The 25,352-nt window shown below is 53.9% G+C and overlaps 1 protein-coding gene across 1 annotated transcript in view; it reads right to left on the bottom strand.

Moving 5' to 3' along the window:
- RAB10 (RAB10, member RAS oncogene family) overlaps positions 1–13,554 on the bottom strand; it is a 41,605-nt gene extending 28,051 nt beyond the window's left edge. The window contains exon 1 of the mRNA XM_058834285.1: positions 13,082–13,554. Within this exon, the coding sequence (XP_058690268.1) occupies positions 13,082–13,208 (127 nt within the window). The 5' untranslated portion in view covers positions 13,209–13,554. The remainder of the gene's footprint in view (positions 1–13,081) is intronic.
- Between the last annotated feature and the right edge of the window lie 11,798 nt (positions 13,555–25,352).

Here is a 25,352-nt window from a genome sequence, read left to right as displayed (position 1 = left end):
AAGTTGGGGCCCATGTGGAGGAGGAATTCTTTGTGTTCCAATTCATGGCCACTGCTCCTCGTCCTGCTGCTGGCACCACTGAGCAGAGTCTGGCACCACCCTCTGGCATCCCCCTTGGAAACATCTGTGTGCACAATCTCTGTGGGGCACTAACTGGTCACAGACAGGGACTGAGGCCATTTCTGAGGCCAGAACCACTGATGGAACCTCTTCATCATCTCCTCCCCAGCTGCCCTCAGCTCACAACCATCAGTGCAACTTCTGTCCAGGGAGGTCTGACTTACCCACACTCCTCCCAGGGAAAGAGTTTCAGAAGTCACATGAAAGTACAGCTCAAATCTGTGTATAAAACACCATCTCTGTGCAGAAAGAAGGCTCCAGGTTCCTGCTGACACCACCCACACTGTCACTAAGATCCCTGAGACCACAGCTTCAACACAAGCAGTTATTTCTTCCAGAAAAAAGAAACTTGATCATTTTGTTATTCCAGCAGCTAAAGCTTACACAAGGCTCCCACAAACAAAACAAAAGAAAATGAACAAAGGAACTATTTTAGTGATGTTTTATGCATACCAAGAGACAAGAGAGACAATAAGGTTTTTATTCATAAGGTACTAAGGGGGAAAAAAAGGAAATGAAGCTCTAGCAAGAAACAGAACTTTCTTCAGAGTTGTTCCCATGCAGCAGTAACCTCTGCTCAGTGTCAGTTAATTCCAGGTTTGAGGGCTGATTTAATTCCCTGCCATTACATCTTTCATTTTCCAATATACTCAATTAACTCTGGTGCAGGAACCTTTACCAGCCCCTATTTTTAGGGAGGGCATCACATGAAGCAGCTGCATCTCACTGTCAGGAGCCCATCAGGCCCCACACCCAAAATCACAGCAGGGAAAAGCCTGGACAGCCCAGTCTGCAATTGGAATTCTACTCCAAACCACCAAGGACATGAATTAAATATGTTCAAGTTCAATTACAGCCAATTAAATCGGTTTTCATGCATGTCTCACCCTACTTAAGCTATATTTGTTAGCTAGGAAATAAATACAGTACATGAATCTGCTTTCACATAGACTGCTATTTATGAAACAGAATTTGTCACTACTTGCTGTAATGGTAATTTTGCCCTCAAATTACATAAAAATAAAATTCAAGTTAACACTTATCCTGGCTAATTTATACTCAGCAGATGGACAAGACAGATAATACATAAATGAGGGGAAGTGAATTCATTCAGAAAAGCATCAGCTTTACCAAACAGGAGGTGCTGTGCTGGGGAGGTGATTAAAGGATTCAGCCACTCAATTCACTGTCATGGAATCACTGAATCCCAGAACGCTTCAGGTTGGGAAGGATCTTACAGCCCAACCTTGTTCCAAGGGCAGGGACACTTTCCCCTGGACCAGATTGCTCCAAAAGGACACATGTGATGATGTACTGCTGGAAAACCTGTTTGTATTCTTACAAACACAAAACAATCCCATTATTTCTGAGAGTTGTGGCACTGCTGGCACCAAGCACGCGCTGCCACCCCACATGTGACCTCACATCATTCCCAGGGAAAGGGCTGGGGACAGGCTGTGAGCCAACCCCTGCAGGGTGACATTTCCAGCAGGGAATGGCTGATTAAAGACACACCTGCTTCCCTCCACAGGCTCCAGGACACTGCTGTGTCCAGTGCTCCCCCAGGATGTTCCCAGGCTCCAATACTCAACAGATGTTGTTAATGAACAGCTGCCACATCACTGGGGATGTTCCCAGGTATTGAACAGCAACTCACACATCACAGAAACCTTTCATTTATTAACCTCTCAGCATCAATAAAAAGCATGGCAGCAGGTTCTGACCTTTGGTTTACACCAAGTAACAGGAGTCTGTAAGGCTACACATCAGGGCAATGGCACAGTGTGACCCTGAGAGATCCTCCAGCTCCCAGATCTTGCAGGAGGTCAAGAATTGGAACACCAGATGTTTCCACCCAAGCCCTAAGTTCTCCAGCCAGTGAGAAGATGAGTGGCAGAGCTCTCAAGCTCATCAGCAGGGAAAAACCTTGAAATAAAGGCCCGTTGTTATGATATTGCCCCGAAGCATCACATTTATCAGGAAGTTTTGTCACCTTTTTTAGCTGTCATTGATACTGCAACAGTCTAACTGAACTCACAGAAAAAGCCTGAGAAACAGGAATAAAGTGCCTTTGAAAATGTGGAAACAACTGCAAGAATGTCACACGACACACCTAGAATCCAATTTTAGTGCTACCCAAAACACTGGCATCTCCTGAGGCAGCACTGGAGACTGTGAGACTTGTTTGGAAGTTTTAGTTTGCTGCATTCTGCAAGAAGGTTCACAGAATCCCAGAATGGTTTGGGTTGGAAGAGTCATTAAATCTCATCTAGTGCCACCCCTGCCATGGCAGGGACACCTCCCACTGTCCCAGTGTCCAGCCTGGCCTTGGCCACTGCCAGGGATCCAGGGGCAGCCCCAGCTGCTCTGGGCACCCTGTGCCAGGGTCTGCCCACCCTGCCAGGGAACAATTCCTGCCCCAAATCCCATCCAGCCCTGCCCTCTGGCACTGGGAGTTGTTCCCTGGGTCCCTGGGCCTTGTCCAGGTCCCTCTCCAGCTCTCCTGGAGCCCCTTTGGGCCCTGGGTGTCCCCACTGGGGCAGCCTGAGCCTGCTGCTGAGGACAAAAGGAAGTCAACACGGATTGTAACAGGGAAAACCTGATCTGGGTATTGGGGAAAAGTTGTGCTGCAGGTGGTGTGTGACTGGAACAGAAATGCAGACAGGTGCTGGCACTGCTGACCTTGGGGCAATGAGAGACCCCAGACAACCCAAACTAACACAGTCCTGCTGTGAGGTGACAACAAGTGTGTGCTCCACAGGCTGTCTCAGTCTCGCTGTTGGTCCTGGGTGCCAGGGCAGGACCTGAGGTGGGGATCCATTTCCCAGTGTCAGAGCTGCTCTGGATCCCATCAAAAACCCCACAGTCAAGGGGGGATTCCTGCTGCATGAGGTCTCCTTATGATCCTCAGAGCATCTGGGGGTGGCCACCAGCTTTGGAAGAGCTTCTAACCCTGCAGGTGGGTGAGAGGCAGAATGAGCAGGCCACAGAGGTGGTGTGAGGTGTCCTGCTCTGAGCAAGTGCAGGTGCTGTCACCCAGCTGCTGTCAGAGGTGACACAAGAACTGTTAAGCGCTGTGGTTTGGCACCCTGGGGCCTGTGGGGCTGCTGCTCCAGCTGCTGGCAGAGCTCAGCTGCAACCTCAGCTCTTTTCCTATAAATTCTGACGTTATTCTCTGACACAGTCCATGGCTGGACTGGAGCTTGGAACAACCTGGGATAGTGGAAGGTGTCCCTGCCCATGGCAGGAGGTAAAATAAGCTGAACCTAAACATTCCTTCCAACCCAAATCCATTCTGTCATTCCCTGACCCAAACCCAGGCAGCTCCATCTCCTGTTCTCAGGCTGGGTCAAGGTCTCGAGCACACTGGGACACATCCCTGGGGCTGGGGACACATCCCTGGGGCTGGGGACACATCCCTGGGGCTGGGGACACATCCCTGGGGCGGGGGACACATCCCTGGGGCAGGGACACATCCCTGGGGCTGGGGACACATCCCTGGGGCTGGGGACACATCCCTGGGGCAGGGACACATCCCTGGGGCGGGGGACACATCCCTGGGGCGGGGGACACATCCCTGGGGCAGGGACACATCCCTGGGGCAGGGACACATCCCTGGGGCAGGGACACATCCCTGCAGTACATGGCCACCTCAGCTGAGCAGACACTGCCAGTCTAATGCTGTTGCTGATGGAGTTTCTGAGCCACTCTGATGGAAGGACAGCATTTCTGCTCACTGGAACAGGAATGAGACACAGCTGACTTCTCAGAGAACTCACATTCCTGGTCCATGCTGTCCCAGACAGACCAACAGGAAGCACAAATCCCAAAGAACTAGACAGGAGTTACCTTTGCTTTTGCCAGAGATTTGTGTAGCTAAAATAACTAATGTAACGTTGTTGTTTACTGGGAAGATCAGAAAGTTTGATGGAGATGAAAGCACTTCCCAGCACACTCAAGGAATCAGGAATGTTGGAGGGGCTCCTTTAACCAGCAATTAGACAGCTGTGCTGAGGCTCCACATCTGAGCTGCCTCTCAAGTGACAGAGGCACACGCACGTCCTGCCACGTGCCAGAGATGGAGGTGACAGCTCGGCTTCTGCCACAGCAATCCCACTTGGAGAAGGAAGAGGAGAGGATGGATGAGACACAGTCTGCAGCAAGCCTTGGAGGGTGTGAAATCAATGTTGCTACCTGAGGAACTGGAAACTTCTAGGTACTGCTACCAGCATTCCAATGACCTCAGTTCAGACATTTATTATATCTGCAGTAAAGCAAGTGCAGTCGAGGTAGTGCCCTCAGGGAAGTCACCTGCCAGGGGGATTTGGTGGTGAGGAAGAACAGGTACCATGGCCATGGTTGGAAGGGTAAGAGATGACACCTGACACATAAAAACATCAGACACCCACAGGGGAGTTCCTGTGTCCAGGTGACCAAAGTCATTAACTGAGAAGGGAAATGTAAAATCACCTGTAGATGTAAATGTAAAATTTACTGTAGATTACAATGCTGGTGAGACCCACTTAAGACACAACCATCTCAGGGGCAGAATAACTTATTTGGGACCTGGTACAACCTGTTCAGAGAACATTGTCAGGAAACAGAGGCAAGAGTTTGCTCTCTTAAGCTGCAGATGAGCCATAACAAAGCCCAGCTTTCCTGAACCTTCCATAAATCCAGTGAGTGGTACCATACCCTGACCCAGCCCAGGTCAGCCACCCACCTGGACACACTGAGATGACACCTGAACTTACCAGAGCAACACCCACCTTTGAAACCATGGCTTTTAAGGGTTGTGAAGCTCAGATCTTGGGCCAGGACAGCCTCCCCAAGCATGATGCTGATCCCAGCCCCTCCAGCACCAAAGGAACTCCAGTACACACAGCAGCAGCCATGGTTTTGGGAAGAGCATTTCCAGCACTCCTTCTAGTCCAACAACAGCCTCGGTGGATCCAAACATGAAAGCACACCAGTTTGAGAAGTAAGCTTGAGGGAAAAGCTGTACAGGTATGGATATCAGTGTAGAAATTCCATACCCATCGGCTCTTAAGAAAGCAGGTGTCTCTCAGGGAGCATTAAGTCAGATTTTGGAAATGCAAGACACAAATGAGTGTTTCTCCAGGTTACAGAGAACAGTCACAATCCCAGTGGGAGAGAAAGCCTGGAGTTGTTTTAGCTACAGAACAGAACCAAAACATGCAGAGACTTTAGTTAAACCCACACAAGACTTGTAGTCAAACCCACGCAGAAAGGAAAACCCACACAGCTGAGCTGCACCGAAACACCAGACGTTCAAGGCAACTTGCAAGAGCAGCTCTGGTCTCCTCCCTGTTCTCCAGGGCCAGACAGGGAATTCCCTCAGCACCAGGAATTTGCCAATCTAGTTTTTCACAAAGCATTTCTGAAGTACCTTACCCCCTTGCAAGAGTTACACAAACCAAGGCTGAAATCCTTCTCCACTTTGTGCCATCCAAAAGTCATGGACCTAAACAGGCACTGGCTGCCACTGCTGGAGAATCTGTGCAAGCTGCTCTGCTCCCATGTCCTGTCTGGGCATTTCTCAAGGCCAGGTAGGATGAATTTTCCTGGCAGAGCAGCTCTCTCCCAGCCACCATCCTTGGGGAGGTTCTCCAGCTCACTAACAAGCAGGGACACGCTGGTTTTCCATGCTCCAGGGAGGAGGAGCAGGGAGAAGCTGTGGGGAGGGAGAGCCCACGCCCTGCTCCAGGGCTGCCAAGGAATAACCCCCACCAGGCAGCAACACCTGCCCAAAACCCTTCAAGTTAGGGTTGATTCCTCCTATCCCCTGATGCGGTTTTCATCAATAGGCTCTCAATCGATCCCCTAATTAAATATCAGTATTGACTTGAAGAGTGGAAAAGATCAAGTGTTTTCTCAGGATAAAGGGAATTGTTGAATCACAGGATGGTTTGGGTGGGAAGGGACCTTAAAGCTAATCCCATTTCACATCCTGCTATGTGCAGGAACACCTTCCACTAGCCCAGGGTGTTCCAAGTCTAACCTGGCCTTGGACAGTTCCAAGGATGCAGGGGCAGCCACAGCTTCTCTGGGTACCCTGTGCCAGGGTCTCCCCAGCCTCACAGGGAAGAAAATCTTCTGCAGGAGCATAACATATTTTCTTTTGAAAGACATAAACCAAGGAGTCAAGAGGAAATCATTTCTCTGCACCTCCCAGTTGTGTTTATCACTCAACAAGCTGCTAAAAACTAATCATTGGCTACTCAAAACAAAGGCTGTCTTCCTGCTTAGGGGTTCATGAACAAGTTTCTACCAACACCAACAGACATTTTGTTTGGCCTCTGAAAATTCACACACAGCCCACAGATCATACAGCCTGTCACAAGAAGCTACAGGCCTGTGCTCCAAATCTGAACACACATTACCCTAGAAAATATCAGTGACTTCCTAACTCTTTATCTCTGTCACTGCTGAAGTGACAGCTCAGTCCCCTCCTGGAAACAGCACTGGCTAAACTGGAGCAGCAAACCCAGGCACTTTCCTTCCCACACGGCTCCTGATCGTGCTCAGCACATTTGGGGAGCAGCTGCCTGTGAGTTTCAGCTGCACATCAACAGCGTGTCAGTGCAAGGACAGAGGAGCAGCAGGACTGTGCCCAAGGAAGCAGCTCCACAGCGTTGGCATCCTTCACTGACCGGCTTTGCCCGAGGCACCGACAGCAACAGCACCAGGAGAGGAGCAAACCCAGTTTAGGGTTGGTTTCATACTGGGGGCAGGGAGGAGAGGCTGCCAAGAGGTTTGTTAATGTAGAACTGCAACCAGAAAGGGAATTGTCATGGGGAACCTCTCAGGCCAAGGGCAGTGCCCATCCCCTGTGCTGGCACTGCTGAGGCACCTCCAGTGCTGGGGGCAGCTCTGGGCCCCTCCTGACAGAACCCTGGAGGGGCTGGGGCGTGTCCAGGGCAGGGAACGGAGCTGGGAAGGGGCTGGAGCCCCAGGAGAGGCTGAGGGAGCTGGGAAAGGGGCTCAGCCTGGAGAAAAGGAGGCTCCGGGGGGACCTTGTGGCTCTGCACAAGTCCCTGCCAGGAGGGGACAGCCAGGAGGGCTCGGGCTCTGCTCCCAGGGAACAGGGACAGGACAAGGGGAAATGGCCTCAGGCTGGGCCAGGGCAGGCTCAGCTTGGCCAGCAGCAGGAATTTCTGCCTGGAAAGGGAGCTCAGGCCTTGGCAGGGGCTGCCCAGGGAGGTGCTGGAGTCTCATCCCTGCAGGTGTCCAAGGAAGGCCTGGATGTGACACTGGGTTGGTGACAAGGTGGGGATCAGGACAGGCTGGACTCCATGGGCTGGGAGGGCTTTTCCAGCCTCAATGATCCTGGAACTCTGAGTACAATCACCACCTACTCCGCTGTTTCCATGTCCCCTGCTGCCCTATCACTCCACCAGCACAGATTTGGAGGGTAACTAAGGAGCCCCATCAGGAAGCTGATCCAGCTCAGCTGAAAAAACAGCCACGTTATACAAAGAAGTTTCCAGCCAGCTCTGTTCCTCAGCTCTTCACCACAGCCATCCCCAGTTTCTCATCAGCTCTGTGAGGCATGTGCAAAACTGCTGCTCATTATTCACTGCCCTAGATGAGAAAAAAATCCCCAAACACACACAAAACCCCCAAAAAACCCCACTAAACAAAACCAAAACCCAACCACCCTCTTTGTGCAGTATCACACAAGTCCAGCTCCCTCTAGAACCCTTCTCTCCTGGGTGTCCCAGCAGGCACAGGAGAAGACAACCCCTCTCCAGGCCAGACAATACCTGTCCAACCTCCAGCAGTCAAGAGCTGAGGGGATTCCCAAGCTCCAGCCTGCATCCAGAGCACAGCATCCAATGCCCACCGACAGATTCACTTCCATTTTCTACTTTCATTCTGAACCCATCCATCTTTTCCCCTCCAAAATTCCCCTGGCAGCCGGTTCTGCAGCGCAGCCACCTCTGAGTGGAAATGACTTTGGCCTCTCCTGCTGCTTGATGGGTTCAGGTCACAGAAATGACTGAGCAGGAGTTGGGATCAGGGGGCTTTGCTGAGCCAGGCTTTATTGGGATTTTTCCTTGTCTAATTCACCTGCTCCGTGCCAGGAGTCAGAACAGACTGAGCCTGGGTACAACACAAACACAACTCACAGCTGCTGCTGCTCCTCTAGGCTGTAGGTAGGATACAAAAAGGGGATATAATCATCCCATTTCACGCCCTGCCATAGGCAGAGTGATCTTCCACTCAACCACATTGCTCTAAGTCCTGTCCAACCTGGCCTGGAACCCTTTGAGGGATGGGACATCCACAGCTTCTGGGAACAGGCAAGCCAGTACTTCCAACTCTTTTTTATTTGAATCCTGAAACTACTCAACCTTCATTGCAACCCCTGCACAGCAAAAGCATCCTCACCATTCAAACCATCATTTGTTTACCAAAATCTGCCAAGTTTTCCCCATTCTCTACCTGAGGATCCTTCCTTCCTTTCGACACTTATATATGACAATCCTGAGTGAACAAATCCTCCCATGATGCACAAACAAACTTGGATTTATTACTTGAGGACCCTTGAGGACTAATTTTTAAAAACTTCACTGCTTCAATGTGCCAACATGAAGCCATTTCAAAGTAAGTGAAAACCCACTCAAACCCACTTCTAATAAAAGCAAAAGAAATCATTAAAAAATAATAATTTCATCCAAGTAGTTTTCCTATACTTTCACATTTAAAATAACAATTTTGCAAGCTCCTAGCACAGCTTTGGTTGTGTTCAAAATAAAACAAAACTCAAAAATCACTGTTTTTTATCTCTGGATTTGTAGACTTGCAGGCAGGTGAGTAAAGCTCAGGAATACAAAATACAGCCGCACCTCCAGGAGGGATTGAGATCCAGGGAAGTTTTACCTCCATCAGGAGCACTGGTGGGGGGCATCTCCAAATACTCACACACCCTTTGTTCTCCTGAGCTGTTACTAGAGATTTCATGGGAAAACATTTTTTGTGACTCATCTTCATTTGCATTGGACTTAGTCAGACAACAATGACTACATGCTTAGGCTCAGTTCTGGCATTCAAATATTTCAGCAGCCATCCTGGCCAGAAGAGACTCCCTCCCTACCTGTTCCCAGGTGCCAAAGGCTGGACCCTGAGGAGCTCCACAAAGTCTGCACAGCTCCTATGGCTCCTTTATCCACAGCTCACTCCAAACCATCAACAACCTGACACAATGAATGCCAATAAAAAAGCTATTAAAAATTAAGATCTCAACAAGGATATGCTGTCTGGAAGTTACTTATCCTAACATTTTTAACATTCAAAATACAGACAATCTGCTGGTAGCAGGAGTGGCAGCAGGGAGAGCACTAAAATGAGGAGGAGCACCAAGGAGCACCAGCACTGCCAGAGGGGCAGCTGCACCCACTCACTGATCCAGCCAGGAGCATCCCTAGAGCACAACTGAGAAGTCACCACAGCTCTCAAAACCAAACAGCATAAAAATTATTTTTGCACCAGAAAATTGCTGAAGAACAGTTAAAATTTAAAACTGTTTGTGATGGATTAAACCTTCCAAGATTTATTCCTTTTGTACCTGCAAACAGCAGGGCAGTGCTGGAGGCTGAATCCCTGCCCTCTCCAGGGAGGTTCCAATGACTCTGGGATTTCTTGCAGAAATGCCATCTGGAATATTTATAGTGCCTGAGATGGGGCAATGAAATCACTCACACTGGCACCTCAGCACATCCAGAAGCTTAACTGCTGCTTTAGCAGGAAATATTAGATTGAAGTGACTCAAAGTCAAAGTGAGAGTATGTCAAATTACAGGGACAGCACATTATATCGCAGCAGCCATCATGGATCAGGATCAGTCAATGTGCAAAGATGAAATGTGCAGTGAACAGAAGTTACTAACTTGAAGCAGAAATGCTCTGTTAGTGTGTCTTCCCTTACATATGCAAACAGGCCTTTGGTTTTAGAGAAATAAAACCTTTTCCCCTTAGACACCCTCCTTACACAGAGATCGGTGTCAATATTCCTTGAGATCCTTCTTTTCCTTACAAACTAAAGACTGAGCTTTCCAGTGCTTGAAGGGAACCTACAGAAGAGCTGGAGAGAGACTTTGGACAAGGGCCTGGAGGGACAGGACACAGGGCTCCCACTGCAAGGGTTAAATGGGATTTTGGGCAGGAATTGTTCCTGGCAGGGTGGGCAGGCCCTGGCACAGGGTGCCCAGAGCAGCTGGGGCTGCCCCTGGATCCTTGGCAGTGCCCAAGGCCAGGCTGGACACTGGGACAGTGGGAGGTGTCCCTGCCATGGCAGGGGTGGCACTGGATGGGCTTTGTGGTCCTTTCCAACCCAGCCCAGTCCAGGATTCTATGAAGCAGCCCCAGCCTACAGCCCCCAGCAAACACTCCAGTACATTTTACGTGTATCCCAGGCTGTTGCGGAGCTCTGAGCAAACCCAGAGCCAGGGATCAGAGCTGCTGGGGTTATTCAAACACAGGAGAGCCTCAGCCAAGGATCCAGTCACCTCCCGTCACCCACTGTGTACACAAGGGCTTTGGAAACCACATTTCCTTGTTGCTACATGTCAAAGACTCCATCGGAGGTTTTCCCTGAAACTCTGCTCTTTCAGCTGCAAAACCAAGCAGAGCTGCAGGGCTGCTGTGCTGGGATTTCCCACAGCAGGGACCCCCATGGAAAGCCCCTTTCCAGGCTCCTGGATCACCACTGCTGCTCCAGGGCCAAGCTGGGGAAGTGTGAGAGCTGCTGTCACCAGTGGGAATTTGAAATCCCATTTTCAGCCGGACTGCTGCATCGCTTGGGAATAATGCAGAGAGAACTGAGTGGACCTGGATAATTCAGGTGTTTGGATTCCTCCCTCATGGATGTGCTGTTTTTCCCCAGGGTGCTAACACAGAGTCTCCCTTTCAACTGACATCGTCTGCACAGGACACTTCCCTCCAGGTTTCCACATCAATTTATGGAAGGACCATGGAAACAACACATTTAAGACACCTTTGGGCAGTTGAACAGCACACAGAAAATCCATTTGTACCCCATCACCTGCCGAATTCCACTGTAAAGACACAAACCTGACACACCAAATAGTAACCAAAAGGGTGTACACAGCTCCCATCACCAGATGTTCAGCTCAGAATTCAGGGAATAAAACACCTCTGCCTTCCAGTTTAGGCACTCCAGAAACAAACAGCCACTGGTTTGACTGGTGGGAAAACTTCCAAAATCTGCACATGCACACTTCCTACTCAGCTTGGTGATACTCCTCTTGAAGGCCCCAAAACTGCAGAGTTAGACCAACAACTAATACTAATTACTAAATCACTAATTATTAAAAGCACAGAGCAGGAGCCACTGTGTGCCTGCTGACTTCTTAACTATGACGTTGACTATTTTTAACTTTGGGAATTGAAATAAACCTTCCCAACAAACTCCAAAGGCAAGGAATGTCATGTGATCCCAGCGAGGATCTGCCAAGCAGTGCCAAAATACACCCTGGCCACAGCAGCAAACCCATCAGGCCTCCCAGAGACAGGGTATAGCCATTGGAAGGGACAATATTAACAACTGTCACACAGTCCCCCAAAAATTCAGCAAAACACCAAGTTGAGGTGTTTTTTTTTTCACTTTAGATTTCCAAAGCCTTGCTTAAGAGAGTATTTTTACATGTTATAGTCCGAGGTGCAATTTTTGGGTGATGTTTCAACACAGATGAGGAAGTGCACAGGGGTGAACTTCCACCCAGCACTAAGATCTACACTGGCACTCCACACTCCCTCAGTGAATAGCTGCATGACCACTGATTTAAGGGATTTATAGCAAACACAAAAGTCAGATCCAATTCAAACCCCCGAAAATCATTTCCTTTTTTATCCAGATGTGGGTATCTGCATGTGTTACACCAGTGGGTGCTGCAAGAAAGCTGAGATTTAATTGCCAGCACCAGTCACCAAGAAGGTGAGAAGCTGCTGACCTGAACTCTTCATCTCCAAAACAAGATGTTCAGGAGAAGGCCAGTGAAACTCTGTAATACACCTGGGATAGAAAGATATTGAGTACCAGGCCTGTCCCATGGCACAGCTTGCACGGAAAAGGTAAAGACACCTCCCTCTTCCATGATGCCAGAGCAGCTCTACCTTGGTCAGGAGCTGCTCTGTGAGGAAGGGCTGGAGTCAGCTTTGCCAGGAACCCGGCCAAGGGGGGGAAGGACAGCTTTGTTGGGCGAGAAAACAGACCCCACCCACGAGCGCGATGGTTTCTGAGCCACATCAATAGCGGTGCAAACACGGGGACGGGGATCCCACCGCCCTGCTGCCCGCAGGGACAGGGATTAACGCTGATGGAAAGGGCCAGGTGGGCTCTGGCGGCTGGCACAGGGCGTGGGGGACGAGCTGGCAGCGCAGCCCCCGCGGGGGGGACAGCGAGGGTCGCTCAGGGTCACCCGGCGCGGCCGGAGCTGCGGGGAGGGAGGAACCGAACCCACCCTGCCCTGCAGCGGGGGCGAGGCGGCGTCGGGCGGGACCGGAGCGGCTCCGCTGGGGCTCCGCGCCCAGGGCGAGGGGACAGGACGCGGACGGGGAGGGGGACACAGGAACGGGGATGGGGGGGGTGACACAGGAAGGTCCTGGAGGGACATCGGGTGTCCCTGGGGGGGGATAAAGCAGTGGGGCTCGGGGGTGACACAGGCCGTCCCTAAGGGTGACACAGAAACGGGGCTGGGGGTCCCTGGGGGGGTGAGGGGGCCACAGGGAATTCCTGGTGGGTGACACAGGGGGTCCCTGGGGGGCTGGAGATAATACCGGGGATCCCTGGGGGGTGACACGGTGACGGGGCTGGGGTGAACACCGGGGGTCCCCGGGCCTGACACGGGGACGGAGCTGGGGGGTACGGCGGTGGGAACCGGGGGGTCCGCAGCCCCCCTGGGCGGAAAAGCACTGACCAATGGTGGAGATGAAGGTGGTGTTGAAGGCATCGTCGGAGAAGCGGAAGAGGACGCAGGTCTTGCCGACCCCCGAGTCCCCGATGAGCAGCAGCTTGAAGAGCAGGTCGTAGGTTTTCTTCGCCATGGGGGAGGGCGCGGCGGCCGCCGCCGCCCCTCCTCGCCGCCTCCTTCACCGGGCCCGGCCGCTCCCGAGGGCGGCGGCGACGGCGGAGAACGAGGAGGAGGAGGAAGAGGACGAGAGCGAGGAGGAGGAGGGGGCCCACAAAATGGCTTCCTGTGGCGGGGCGGCCTCGCGCGCTCCCCGCGGCTCCTCACGGGGAGGCGGCGGCGCCCGCCCTCATAACCCCCGCGGTCCGCCCGGCTCTGCTCGGCTCGGCTCGATGGGCCCCGGTTCTTCCCGGCCCTTCCCGGTTCTCCCCCGGGGCTCGCGGCGGCTCCTCAGAGGCGCTGCCGAGGCTGCGCGCGCCGCCTCCCCCGCCTCACGCACCGCGCAGGCCCGGCGGGGGCGCGCGCGCACGCCGCTGTGACGTCACTGGGGCGGTGCGGGTGACGTCACCGCGCGGCCCCGGAGTTCGTTTATTTTGTGTGGTTTTATTCGCTTTGATTCGCGGCCCGGGGCTCTCCGGTGATGGAAAAGCTCCAGCAGCGAGAATCTCCTGGGGTTTAACGGCACCAGGTGCTGGTGCTGCACTTGGGTCGGAACAAACTCTCGGCTCGATCCAGGCTGGGGATGAGCAGAGGGAGAGCAGCTCCGGGGAGGCCTTGGGGTGTTGGTGGGTGAAAGGCTGGACAGGCCCTGAAACCCCTCGTATGGTGGGCAGATCCCCGAGCGTGGGCAGCAGGAAAGGGGAGATTCTGCCCCTGTGCTCAGGTGAGACCCCAGCCCTGGGGATCCCAACAGCACAAGGAGCTGGAGCTGCTGGAGAGAGCCCAGAGGAGGCCCCGGAGCTGCTCCAGGGCTGGAGCCCCTCTGCCATGGAACCAGGCTGGGAGAGCTGGGGGTGCTCACCTGGAGAAGGATCCAGGGAGAGCTCAGAGCCCCTTGCAGGGCCCAAAGGGGCTCCAGGAGAGCTGGAGAGGGTCTGGGGACAAGGGCTGGAGGGCCAGGAGCCAGGGAATGGCTCCCAGTGCCAGAGGGCAGGACTGGATGGGATTTTGGAACCAATCCTCGGACATTCCCCCGCTCTGCCCCGCTCAGGTGCGGTCTGGCCCCGCGGGTCCGCACAACTCCCGCGTGATGACGTCACCGGTGGCCGAGCGACCCCCGGGGCTACAGGTCCCGCCCTTGCGCCGGAGAAAGCCCCGCCCCTTTACCGCGCTCGCCGCGCTCCCATTGGCTGCTCCCTATGGGCGGGAGTGACGTCATCGCGAGGAGGGCAGAGCGCGGCCGCGGGCGGGGCAGGAGGCGCCCCCTGGCGGCGCTCGCGTGAGGGGGCAGAGAGCCCTGAGGGGATTCCGGCCGGAGCGGCGCTGGAAACCGGAGACTGCCGGAATCCTGGAAAGGTTTGGATGGGAAGGGACATCAAAACCCATCTCCTTCCATCCCTGCCCATAGGCAGGAACACTACCCCAGGGTGCTTCAAGTCACAGTGTCCATCCTGGCCTTGGGCACTGCCAGGGATCCAGGGGCAGCCCCAGCTGCTCTGGGCACCCTGTGCCAGGGCCTGCCCACCCTGCCAGGGAACAATTCCTGCCCCAAATCCCATCCAGCCCTGCCCTCTGGCACTGGCAGCCATTCCCTGGCTCCTGTCCCTCCATCCCTTGTCCCCAGTCCCTCTCCAGCTCTCCTGGAGCCCCTCTGGGCCCTGCAAGGGGCTCTGAGCTCTCCCTGGATCCTTCTCCAGGTGAGCACCCCCAGCTCTCCCAGCCTGGCTCCATGGCAGAGGGGCTCCAGCCCTGGAGCAGCTCCGGGGCCTCCTCTGGGCTCTCTCCAGCAGCTCCAGCTCCTTGTGCTGTTGGGATCCCCAGGGCTGGGGTCTCACCTGAGCACAGGGGCAGAATCCCCCCTTTCCTGTTGCCCACGCTTGGGGAATCAGCTGAGGACTGGGAGAATTCCAAGTGCCAGCACTCTTGGCCAGGGCATGTCCAGCCTCTCATCCATCAGTGTTCCCAGGATGAGCTGGAGGGGATGGCTCAGGCACTGACCCAGCATGAGGACCCCAAGGACCTCCTGCACCTCATATGTTTGCAATGGAGCCTGTGGCAACCTGGACATGGGGAATTCCCTCATAGCTCCTGGTCTTCCCACACCGAGGAGCAAACTTTCTTGCAAGAGCCAGGCTGTGGAACCACCACTGAAGGCACTGGAAATGCTGGAGATGCCCCATCACAGGTTTTGCATAGACCCAATGCTTCTCTCATGTTGAATCACGAGCTGTCCCATGGTATGATCCTGCAAACTGCCAACTGCAATTTGCTGTCAAAATTAAGCATCCTGCTGTCAGTAATTTCCCACTGTCTGCAGGATGAGTTATCTCAACTCATGTGGGGACAGCGGAGCTGGAAGGCTGGAAGTGGCCCTGGGGATGCTGTGGCAGTGGCTGAACACAAGCCTGAGGCCATGGAGACAAGCTGGGGTGGCAGCAGGGCCAGAGCAGTGCCCGTCCCCTGTGCTGGCACTGCTGGGGCACCTCCACTGCTGCTCTGGGCAGCTCTGGGCCCCTCCTGCCAGGAGAGCCCTGGAGGGGCTGGAGCGTGTCCAGGGCAGGGAACGGAGCTGGGAAGGGGCTGGAGCCCCAGGAGAGGCTGAGGGAGCTGGGAAAGGGGCTCAGCCTGGAGAAAAGGAGGCTCCGGGGGGACCTTGTGGCTCTGCACAAGTCCCTGCCAGGAGGGGACAGCCAGGAGGGCTCGGGCTCTGCTCCCAGGGAACAGGGACAGGACAAGGGGAAATGGCCTCAGGCTGGGCCAGGGCAGGCTCAGCTTGGTCAGCAGCAGGAATTTCTCTCTGGAAAGGGAGCTCAGGCCTTGGCAGGGGCTGCCCAGGGAGGTGCTGGAGTCTCATCCCTGAAGGTGTCCAAGGAAGGCCTGGATGTTACACTGGGCTGGGGGCAAGGTGGGGATCAGGCACAGGTTGGACTCCATGGGCTGGGAGGGCTTTTCCCCCCTCAGGGATTCTGAGAACAGGTTTCCCACAGGTCGTGCTCCTCCCGAGGCCCAGCTCTGAGCACAGCACTGGGTGTATGTGGTGGTGTGGTTTCCCAGCCCTGGTGGTGTGTTGCAGCTGTGCCTGCTGGCAGTGGGGACCCGGCTGTGTCCCTGGGCCCCGGCAGTGGCTCCGCTCCGGCGCTGACACAGCACACACAGCAGTCTGCAGCCTCACAGAACGGGGATATTTTTAGCACTTTGCTGGAGCAGTGTAAGGGCGCTGCACAAACACTTCCTCTGTGACTGAGCAGATAGAAGGGGAAAGCTCCAGTGCCCGTGGAGAGCTCCATGGCACAGGCACTGCCACTGACCCTGGCTGGGAACCACGGGCTGGTGGCTCTCCAGGTACTCCTGAGAGGTTTGTCAGCTCTGGGTATTTGCACCCCCGCTTACAAGAACCTTTTGTCCTAGACAGCTTCTTCATGGACTTCAACACTTTAAGGAAGGTTATCTTTAGGATCCTGGAGAGGAAGTGGTACCACACAGCATCCCAGAATACCTGAGGTTGGAAAAGTCCCCCCAGACCTTCCAATCCAACCTGTGCCAAATCCCCACCTTTTGACCAGCCCAGAGCTCTGAGTGCCATGTCCAGGCCTTAACTGGACACCTCCAGGGATGGGGACTCCAAACCTCCCTTCCATGCCTGACCACCATTTCCAGGAAGAAATTCCTCCTGAGAATCTCACATTTCCCTCTGCAAGCAAGACAGAGTGTTTTCTGTCCTTTGTGTAAGGCTGGCCCTTGTGTTAGATTGTTAAATGTTATCCCGTGAGGGAAGCAATCACTCAGGAGATGCCTGACCAAGGACAAAGACTCCTTTGGTCTTGGTGGCTCAGTCAGGAGATCATCACTGCAGAACTGGGTGATCTGGAGATGTTCAGGCAGAGGTGGAACAGCTCCCAAAGCTCTCTCCCCAGCATCCTTCCCAGGATCTTCTGTCCTTATCCCCAAAGGACACCAAGTTGTGATGAGGAGAAATTACCAAATTAGGAGGAATGAGGTGTAAAGGGAGAGCCAGCAGGACCTGGCAGCCTCTTCCTGGGCTTTGCAGGGACAGCTGAGCAGCAGGAATTGCAACACCACTTGCAGAGGTGCCCTGGAGCTCTCCCGTGGGGCAGAGCCGTGAATCACCAGCCAGTTGTGCAACAGGAGCAGAGCAGTGACACACTGGGCTTGCTGGTTACTCACTGCCAGCCTCACAGAGCAGGGCCCAGCCCGCGGCATGGAAGAGCCTTTGTCACCCCGGAGCCGCTGGGAACAAGCTGCTGTGTGTTCTCCAGCTCCTCCCCCAGCCAAGGCAGGGCACAGGCCAGGCCATCTGGGGAGGTTCTGGGGTCACCATTCCTGGTTGCTCACCTTGAAGGATGAGCTCCCACGGAGCACACACCCTCCCAGCCCCTGGGCACCTCCAGCTCCCCCTGCTTCAGGAGTGTCTGGGACCCAAACTTGTGGACAGGAGCCCCAAGGGAGCTGCTAAACAGGCCCAGATGCTCAGGGTGTAGACTGAGGAGGAACAGAAAAGGTTGAATTGAAAGAAAAAGGTTGAATGAAAGGACCTGTTTGGCCTCTTAGCAGAGGTGTCCACAGCATGTTCCATGCTCCAAGCACCCTGGACACCCCGACACCAGCGCAGGAGCTCTGAACTCCAGACACCCCTACAGCATTTTTTATTTTTTTTTTTTCCTGATGTCATCATCAGGGCAGGAGAACTCAAATAAATACCCAGAATCACTGAGGCCAACCTGTGCCTGAACCCCACCTTGTCACTAGCGCAGAGCTCTGAGTGCCACATCCAGGAATTCCTTGGACATCTCCACTTCTCTGGACAGCCCCTGCCAAGGCCTGAGCTCCCTTTCCAGGCAGAAATTCCTGCTGCTGGCCAAGCTGAGCCTGCCCTGGCCCAGCCTGAGGCCATTTCCCCTTGTCCTGTCCCTGTTCCCTGGGAGCAGAGCCCGAGCCCTCCTGGCTGTCCCCTCCTGGCAGGGACTTGTGCAGAGCCACAAGGTCCCCCCGGAGCCTCCTTTTCTCCAGGCTGAGCCCCCTCAGCTCTGGTGAATTTTTTGAAACACCCCAGGAGAGCCCAATGTAAGAAATAAGCTTTGTCATAATGTTGAATTCCTCAGCAGAGGAAATGACAGTACAGCAAGAGGGGTCCCACACACAGATTTTCTCTTTTGCAAATACGGTGCTGGGTCTCACCAGGTCTCCAGCCACCCTTCCTGCCTCCAGCTGACCCACACAGCCACACCAAGTGGCTCCTGCTAAGGCTGTTCTGGCAGTGGCAGGACAGGCTGGTGTTTGGAGCAGCTCCTAGCAGCTGCCAGCAGGGTCAGGCTCTCACCAGCTTGGATTTCACCTCCTTCCTCTTGTAATTCCCTCACCCATCTCCCAGGCAGGTGGACAGAGAGCACCTGAGGGGAACAAGAAAGGCAGCTCCGTGTTTCTGAAATGGGGACTTCCCCCTGGTTTCTGTTCCAGCCAGCCTGTTGGGAGGAGAAGGACTCAGTCAGCACTTGCAGGTGACAGGGAGGACACAAAGGGCACACGGAGCCTTTGGCAGCAGCTCTGTGGGCCAGGCACGTCTCTGATTTCTGCACAGTCACCTCAGCTTGGCCTCGGGCATGGCAGTGCCAGCACAGGGCACTCAGCTGGACTCTGGATACATCCAGGAGCTCCCTGCCCAGGGCACCTCGGCCATGCACAGGGGCTCCTTCCCAGCTGGAATGCCTGAGGACCTCGGTCTTCCCATGCCTCTGCCCCTCCAGGACAGCATTCCCCCTCCAGAGCTTCACCCCTGTGCCTGCAGCCAAAAATCCCTGTCCTGTGGCCATGGCTTTACTTGTGCTGGGTCCTGGTCCCGTGCTGCCCAGAGGGGGAGGAAGCCCAGCATTGTCAGTGCTCTGCAGAGCCAGTCACAGCCTTGTTTCCTGCAGTTGGGAATCAGGGAATGAAGCAGGGACGGAACAAGGGGCTGAGGAGCGGTGATAGGTGGATCCTCACTGTTGCTAAATGAGGCTTTGACCTCCAGCAAGGACAGCTCTGCTCCCCTCAGTACCCAGAGACACACCATGTACCTGGAGTCACGGGATCACAGAATCATTGATACTGAGACCATCAGATCCAACAGCTCCCACCACTGAGCCCTGTTAGTGCCACATCCACACATACCCAGCACAGAGGCAGTGCCACTTTCAATTCCTTACTCTTTCTGGAGCAGCTGAGGAGTGAAAAGCTCCCTGGCAGCTCGTTACTGATAAATCAATAGTTACCCCTGGATCTGTGGAGAATAGGGCCTGCCCCCCACACACTGGGATTTACTGTGCTTGCTGGAAGGTTTGGATGGATCTCAGGAGCGTGGGAATGCCCTGGTGCATCAGCTGAGCGCTGCACAGCCAGGGCTCTGCCTTTTTCAATTACATCTTGCCAGCAGATTATTAAATCCTTTAATCTCGGCGCAGCGATGCTGAGCTGCTGCCTTACAGACGTTGCTCACTCCACATCTGTTGGGAACCACGGTCCAAGATAAAAGCCTGGAGCCTCCCACACAACTGCCAGCTGTCCCTTTTCCCCTTCTCTCATCTCCCGTGTGAGATGATGGCAGAGGTGGGAAGAGGGATGGTGGGGCACAGCCCGGCGCTGCAGGACCTTGGCAAGCGGACACGGAGTTCCCCAGGTCACCCAGGAGCTGGGACACGGCTCGGAGCCACAGACCAGGGGCTGTGTGGGCTCCCAGCCTGCAGGGCCTGAAGCCAGGCAGGGCTGCAGCTCCTTCCAGCTCCTGGAGTGTGGCTGGTGAGTGGTGACATGGGACAAGATGCTGCTGAGCCACCCAGCCAGCATCCCAGTGGGATTCATCCGCTGGGGCCGCATCTTCCCCTCAGGAGCAGCCTGAGGGCCTGCGGGAGAGGCAGCACTTTGCAGCAGCTTTCATTCCTCATGTCCCCGTTGGTAAGGAGACACAGCTCATCCCTCCTGCGGCTGTTTACACATCCGGGGTCATGTGGAATGCCGTGCCTGTGGATGGGGAGATGGAGCTCTGCGGCCCGAGCTGGCTCCCGTTGCACTGCTGCCATCTAATTATAGAGGAGTCAGCTGCCGGCAAACTGATCCATCCTAAATCCAGGCTTAGTGTGAGCAGTGCTGGCCCCTCCAGCTCCCCCACTTTGGATATGGGGTGAATCTTGCACTGGAGTGATTCCCTTCCTGCCTTGTGTGGCTGTGGGAGCTCCCCTTTCCCAGCCCTCCTGTGCTGTGCCTGGGCAGTCCCTGCTCAGTTCACAGTCTGAAAAGCCACAAAACCTCTGATCTCAGCCCAAAAGAGTGGCTGGAGCCTGAGGCCCTGCTGCTTCCCAAGCTCCCCCACCAGCAATCTGGCACATGGAGATGGGGACAGCAGGAGGGAAGCCAGGAGCATGGGGAGGATGAGGAATGCCACAAACAGCTGAGCTGAACCGCAGAACTGCCACAGAGGAGGGAAATGGGAAATAAATCCACTGGATCTCTGGGAATGCTGGCAAGCTGGTTTTGAGGGAAAGCAGCCAAATGTCTGCTGGACCCTCAGCATCCCTTCCTCCCTATAGAAGCCAAGAGAGTGAGAGGGCGAAGGGCCATCCGTGGAGGAAAATGAGAGGATCCACCCTCTGACCTGCAGCCTGAGCTGGGAACATTGCACTGGGATGTGTCCTTTTCCCACCAGGGAGGACAGGCTTTTCTCCAGGGCTGCTCCAGCCAACACCACCAGTAGCTGGCCAAACACCAAGAAAAAGCCTAAGGAATGTCCCAACACTGCCAACACGGAGACTGATTTCCCTGTTCCCAACCCGAGTGCTGACATCTGTCCCCACAGCAGCATCCACAGAGGGAAGAAGTCCTCCCTGGGGACAGAGGGGCCTCCTGTGACCCTGTGACCCTGGCAACAGAGGCAGGACTCTGACCAGAGGATGTTTGTGAGCTCCAGCACAATTTCCTGGTGACACTGAAGGTGAGAATGTTTTGGCAGTTATGGAGTGCTCCTGTTACGACCTTGGTTTAGGCCAAGTGAAAGTGCTCCAGGGCTGGGAATGGCACCAGGAGCTGGGAATGAGGGACTGCACCTGGCCCTGGCTGGAGGCTGCAGTGAGAGCAGCTCTGAGACAATCTCAGAGCAGGGTTTGGGAGGGGGGAGCTGGTCCCCAGTCCCACAGTCCCACACCAGGTGCAGCCAGGGGCTGAGCACCCTCTGCCCCAAGGGGAACAGGGCTTGGGGGGAGCTGCTGCACCAGGGCATGTGGGGCAGGTCCTGGAGTGTCCCTGTCAGCCTTTTCCCTTTATAAGTGTTCCTTTATTAGTGTCCCTTTATTACTGTTCCTTTATTAGTGTTCCTTTTTTAGCCGTAGGGATAGTGGTGCTGAAGGAGATGGGAAAGGGTCCCTTGGTGGGAGAGCATCACCCCAGCACTGGGCATCCCTTCCCTCCCACATCTGCCTGGCTCTGGCTGATGCTGCTGCCCAGCCCAGACAGGGAATGCCAAGAGGTTGGGACAGACTGTGGAAGGAGGTCCCAAGGTCTCATGGACCCTCACTGCCAGCCAAGGGTGTCAAGTGTCCAAGTGACTACAGGGTATGTGGGGCCACAGCCCTCCCAGATCCCCCCACTCACCCACACGAGCTGGGAATTGGGGTGACCACAGTACCCAGGGATGGCTGCAGTGTCCCAGAGGTGATTGTGCTGTCCAGGGATGCCCTTGGTGGCCCAGGTCTGGCAGTAGTGTCCCAAAAGTGGCCATGGTGTCCCAGAGTTGGCTGTGGTGCCCCAGGGATGGCTGCAGTACCCAAAGCCAGCCAGGTTTCCAGGGGCTGGATACTCTCAGGGGTGTCTGTTGTCCTGGCAGCAGCCACAATGCCCAAGGGACGGCTGGGACGTCCCAGGGTGGCTGTAGGATGTGGGAACCCATGATGGGGAGGAACAGGAAAACCAAGATCACGAGAACTGGGGTCCGCCAGCCCTGCTGAAGCACTTTGGGATCAATGCAGGCCCCGAATGTCATCCCACCCTGTGTGGCACCTGGACCATGTCCCCTGCCCCAGCCAGCTCAGTGTCACCCAGGCTCAGGATCTAGCAATCCACCCCTGCAGCTCCTCAGTTCCCATGTGCCATCCCATGCCAACAGCTGCCCTGGGACGTCACCAGCTGTGCCACCAGGACCCTCCATGTACACCGTGTCCCCATAGACATAATGTCCCTGTACACCGTGTCCTATACACACCATATCCCATACACACCATATCCCATACACACCATATCACCCGATAAACACCATATCCCATACACACCATATCCCATACACACCATATCCTATACACACCACATCCCATACACACCATATCCCATACACACCATATCCCATACACACCATATCCCATACACACCATATCCTATACACACCATATCCCATACACACCATATCCTATACACACCATATCCTATACACACCATATCCCATACACACCACATCCCATACACACCATATCCCATACACACCATATCCCATACACACCATATCCCATACACACCATATCCCATACACACCATATCCCATACACACCATATCCCATACACACCACATCCCATACACACCATATCCTATACACACCATATCCCATAGACACCATATCCCATACACACCACATCCCATACACACCATATCCCATACACACCGTGTCCTATACACACCATATCCCATACACACCATATCCCATACACACCATATCCTATAGACACCATGTCCTATACACACCATATCCCATACACACCATATCCCATACACACCATATCCCATACACACCATATCCCATACACACCATATCCCATACACACCACATCCCATACACACCACATCCCATACACACCATATCCCATACACACCATGTCCCATACACACCATATCCCATACACACCATATCCCATACACACCATATCCCATACACACCATATCCCATACACACCATATCCCATACACACCACATCCCATACACACCACATCCCATACACACCATATCCCATACACACCATATCCCATACACACCATATCCTATAGACACCATGTCACCCGATACACACCACATCCCATACACACCATATCCCATACACACCATATCCCATACACACCATATCCCATACACACCACATCCCATACACACCATATCCCATACACACCACATCCCATACACACCATATCCCATACACACCATATCCCATACACACCATATCCCATACACACCATATCCTATAGACACCATGTCACCCGATACACACCACATCCCATACACACCATATCCCATACACACCATATCCCATACACACCACATCCCATACACACCCTGTCCTATACACACCATATCCTATACACACCATATCCCATACACACCATATCCCATACACACCATATCCCATACACACCACATCCCATACACACCATATCCTATACACACCATATCCCATACACACCATATCCCATACACACCATATCCCATACACACCACATCCCATACACACCACATCCCATACACACCATATCCCATACACACCACATCCCATACACACCATATCCCATACACACCATATCCTATAGACACCATATCCCATACACACCATGGCCCCATACACACCATATCCTATACACACCATATCCTATACACACCATATCCCCTACACACCATATCCTATACACACCATATCCCATACACACCATATCCCATACACACCATATCCTATACACACCATATCCCATACACACCATATCCTATACACACCACATCCCATACACACCATATCCCATACACACCATATCCTATACACACCATATCCCATACACACCATATCCCATACACACCATGTCCCATACACACCATATCCCATACACACCATATCCTATAGACACCATATCACCCGATACACACCACATCCCATACACACCACATCCCATACACACCATATCCCATACACACCACATCCCATACACACCATATCCCATACACACCATATCCTATAGACACCATATCCCATACACACCATGGCCCCATACACACCATATCCTATACACACCATATCCTATACACACCATATCCCCTACACACCATATCCTATACACACCATATCCCATACACACCATATCCCATACACACCATATCCTATACACACCATATCCCATACACACCATATCCTATACACACCACATCCCATACACACCATATCCCATACACACCATATCCCATACACACCATATCCCATACACACCATATCCTATACACACCATATCCCATACACACCATATCCTATACACACCATGTCCCATACACACCATATCCCATACACACCCTGTCCTATACACACCATATCCTATACACACCATATCCCATACACACCATATCCTATAGACACCATGTCCCATACACACCCTGTCCCCATACACGCCCTGTGCCCATACACACCCTGTCCCCATACACACCATACACACACCAAATCCCTCCCATACACAGAGTGTGCTCAGGGCTCTTCCCTGGCTGCTCTGGAGGCTTCTGTGGGGTGTTTGCCCCATAGTCTCCCTGCCCAGGCATGCCAGGGCTGGCCCAGGATGGCCACAGTGAGGGTTCACTGTCCCCTCAGCCCCACTGCCCCAGGAACTGTCCCAAGGGTCAGCCCAGAGGCCACTGGCCACCACTAGCACTGGTTCTGTGCTGACTCCTGTGGGCAAGGGGTTGTGCTCATGTGGCACCCTGCCCCACCTGGCACTGTGTCCCTACGTGCCATCCTGCCCATACATGTCACCTCATCCTCCCTATGTCACCGTGTCCCTACAGGTTACCCCACCTGACATGTCACCCTGTCCTTACCCACCACTCTGTCCCTACATGTCCCTGCTCCTGACATGTCCCCTATGTCTCTTTGCCTTGTGTCGAGCCCTGCATAAATATCCTCCTGTTCCTGTGTGTCACCCACCTGCCTGTCCCCACATCGTGGTCCTGTGGGGGATTTGGGGCCAGGCCACCACAGCCAGGGGCTGCCTGGGGAGCAGGGCTGTGGTGCCCCTGAACTCATCCCTGGGGACACAGGGACAGCACGCAGCACCCGGGTCCCTGCCATGGCA

The sequence above is a fragment of the Poecile atricapillus genome, chromosome 3 (genome assembly GCF_030490865.1).
Source record: "Poecile atricapillus isolate bPoeAtr1 chromosome 3, bPoeAtr1.hap1, whole genome shotgun sequence".
Lineage (NCBI taxonomy): Eukaryota > Metazoa > Chordata > Aves > Passeriformes > Paridae > Poecile > Poecile atricapillus.
The sequence above is the reverse complement of the archived record's forward strand: the minus strand, read 5'-3'. Positions and strand labels throughout refer to the sequence as shown.